Genomic DNA, 2,611 nt, shown 5'->3' with positions numbered 1-2,611 from the left:
TGCCCGCCTCCCTCAGGCTCCCGCGCCTCCCCCCAGACCCCGCCCGCAGCCCCGGCCGCGCAGACGCAGCTCGGGCCGGGCGCTCCCGGCGCTGCCGTAAAGCGGCGCGGCGGCGGCTCCGGGACGAGCGGGTGAGATCCCGGCCCGGCCTCGGCGGGATTCCCGGGGAACCGGGCACGGCTCCGGGGGGAGCGGGGCTGCAGCCAGAGCCAGGGGGAGGCGGCGGCCCGAGGAGGCCCCGCCGCGGGAGCTGGATTGGATTCCAGTCGCTTGTGATTTGGATTTGGCTGCCCCGTCCCTGGCAGCGTCCGAGGCCGGGCTGGACGGGGCTCTGAGCAAGCTGGGACCGTGGAAGGTGTCCCTGCCCACGGCCGGGGGTGGGGACGAGATGATCTTTAAGGTGCTTTCCAACTCAGGCTATTCTGTGATTTTGTGTTTACAGAAATAGAAATCAGTTACTTTGTCATTTATCCTTACGTTTTGCCGGTGCACACCGGACTCAATATGTAATGGACATGAGTCCTTAAAAAAGCAAAATTTATGAATGTGACAGTTGCAGGAATATATACGTATAAAATGGATATATTTATATATACAATATAGGAATATATATGGAGATAAAAATAAACACATCAAAATATGTTATTATTAACATTACTATATGAATATATAAAATACATAAATATGTATTGTATTTAGATATCTTTACCACTGTATATGTAGAGACAGTTTTTTAGCAGACCTTAGAAGCAGCCAGGCCAGCAGCTGCAGATTTGTAAGGGTGTGAGAAAGCAGCCAGTGAACAGCACAGTGTCCCAGTTGTTGAAAGTTATTAGAAGTTTCTTGTTTTCTGTTTGGGGGGGGGGGGAGAAGACAATGAGAAGCTAAATAGAATAAAAAGTAGGAAAGAAAAAGAAAGAGGAGACAGAGTAGAACCAGAATTAGAGCAAACGGGGCTCGGTAGGATACGAAGTTTTAGGAAGGCTGAGGCCTTTTACTGACTCCCAGGGAAGGCTAATTTCAAATTGATTGTCCTTCAGGTAACAAAACCCCAACAAACCAAAAAAATCACACAAGGACACAGATCACTGAAATGTGAGAATGGCCAATTCTTTAAGAAGTGAAGTGATAAAACTGTACAAAAATGTAAGTGTCTTAAATGCCTCCAGCACTTTCCTTAACCAGAAAACAAACCCCCTTTCGCTGTGCACTCAGTTAATTAAAACCACATTATTATACTTTTCTCTCCAAGCTGCTGTACCTTGGAAGGGAGTATCCCAAAGGAGCAGACTACTTCAGAAGCCGCTTGAAAGCAGCTTTTCTAAAGAACAAAGATGAGACAGACCCTGAAAAAATTAAGCAGCTGATTGCCCGCGGAGAGTTTGTTATAAAGGAGCTGGAGGCTTTGTACTTCCTGAGGAAATACCGAGCCATGAAGCAGCGCTACTACAGCGACGACAAACCCTGACTGTGCCTGTAAGCACACACACCCAGGAAAGGTAACAATAAAAGAGCTCTAACTGCAAAGAAGTGACATGTAAATCCTTCCAACCCCTCTACAGCACAAATGAGGGAGCCGCTTCCCCACCAGAGGTCACTTGAAGGGTTTGGGGTGTGCAGGTTATGGGTAATAGGTTTTCCTGTGCTGCTTTTGACCTCCTCAAACTAAAACTTCAGGTATGAAAGGATTTTGCAGGAAGGAGTGGTAGCACTGCCCTGTTTTGTTTCACTTCAATACATGTGTTGAACAGAAATTCTTCTTACCCCATACCTGTGTGTTTGGGTGTCAGTTCAAGGTGCTGTGCTTGTTACCTGAAAGATGAACCTGATTTAAAATCCTCCACATTGAATGATCTGTTTCTGCTGGAAATGAGCACCCTCTCAGAAGTCAAGTTCCCAGCCCTGGAGAGGGCATGCTGTGTTCAATTCTGGTCTCCACAGTGCAGGAAAAACAAGGAGCTACTGGAGGGGATCAAGCAGAGGCCATAAACATGAGGGGTCTGGAGCATCTCTTATAAGGAGGGGACTGCAGGAGCTGGGCTTGTTTAGTCCAGAGAAGAGAAGACTGAGAAGGGATCTCATCAATGCATATAAGTAACTCAAGGGTAGGTGCCAAGAGGACAGTGCCTGGCTCTTTTCAGTGGTGCCCAGCAACAGGGCAAGGAGCAATGGCCATAAACACGAAGCAAGAAGTCTCACCTCATGAGGAAGCATTTCTGTACACTGAGGGTGGCAGAGCCCTGGAACAGCTGCACAGGGAGGGTGTGGAGTCTTCTTCTCTGTGGACATCCCAAACTCACCTGGACTTGTTCCTCTGTCACCTGCTCCAGGTGACCCTGCCTGGGCAGGGGGTTGGATTAAATGGTCTGCAGAAGTCCATTCCAACCCAGACTATTCTGTGATTCTGTGAAAGTAAATTCTTAGTTTTTAACCTCACCTGCTCAACCTAAAGAGGCACCACCTTGCTGTATCAGGGAGACAACTATGGGGTCAGGAAAGGGGTGAGTTTGAACAGCAGTGCTTTAAGCATTTGGGCCCTGAAGACAATCCTGCTACTGCTGATTTCTGCTGCTGATTTCTGCTGTTGTGTAACTGCTGCAGCAGGAATAGA

General features: G+C 48.3%; 1 protein-coding gene across 2 annotated transcripts; it reads left to right on the top strand.

Annotated features, from left to right (window-relative positions):
* Nucleotides 1-45: 45 nt before the first annotated feature.
* ETFRF1 (electron transfer flavoprotein regulatory factor 1) lies at nt 46-1,530 on the top strand. Of its 2 annotated transcripts, none has more exons than XM_009094120.4 (3): nt 46-131; nt 1,041-1,146; nt 1,253-1,530. In XM_009094120.4, the coding sequence occupies exons 2-3, from the start codon at nt 1,102-1,104 to the stop codon at nt 1,466-1,468; spliced, it is 261 nt and encodes an 86-aa protein (XP_009092368.1). In that variant the 5' UTR covers nt 46-131; nt 1,041-1,101; the 3' UTR covers nt 1,469-1,530. The 2 variants fall into 2 exon arrangements, with proteins under 2 accessions (XP_009092368.1, XP_018774176.1); XM_018918631.2 differs by lacking the exon at nt 46-131 and adding an exon at nt 138-400.
* The last annotated feature ends 1,081 nt before the right edge of the window (nt 1,531-2,611 follow it).

This window comes from Serinus canaria, chromosome 1A, assembly GCF_022539315.1.
Source record: "Serinus canaria isolate serCan28SL12 chromosome 1A, serCan2020, whole genome shotgun sequence".
NCBI classification, from domain to species: Eukaryota; Metazoa; Chordata; class Aves; order Passeriformes; family Fringillidae; genus Serinus; species Serinus canaria.
Note: the sequence above shows the minus strand (reverse complement) of the source record. Positions and strands in the feature narration are given on the sequence as shown.

Excerpts from the sequence above, each read along its gene's own strand:
- ETFRF1 (XM_009094120.4), top strand. The coding sequence starts at position 1,102 with ATGGCCAATTCTTTAAGAAGTGAAGTGATAAAACTGTACAAAAAT. Across the intron at positions 1,147-1,252 it reads TGATAAAACTGTACAAAAAT|CTGCTGTACCTTGGAAGGGA; the intron begins GTAAGTGTCTTA and ends TTTCTCTCCAAG.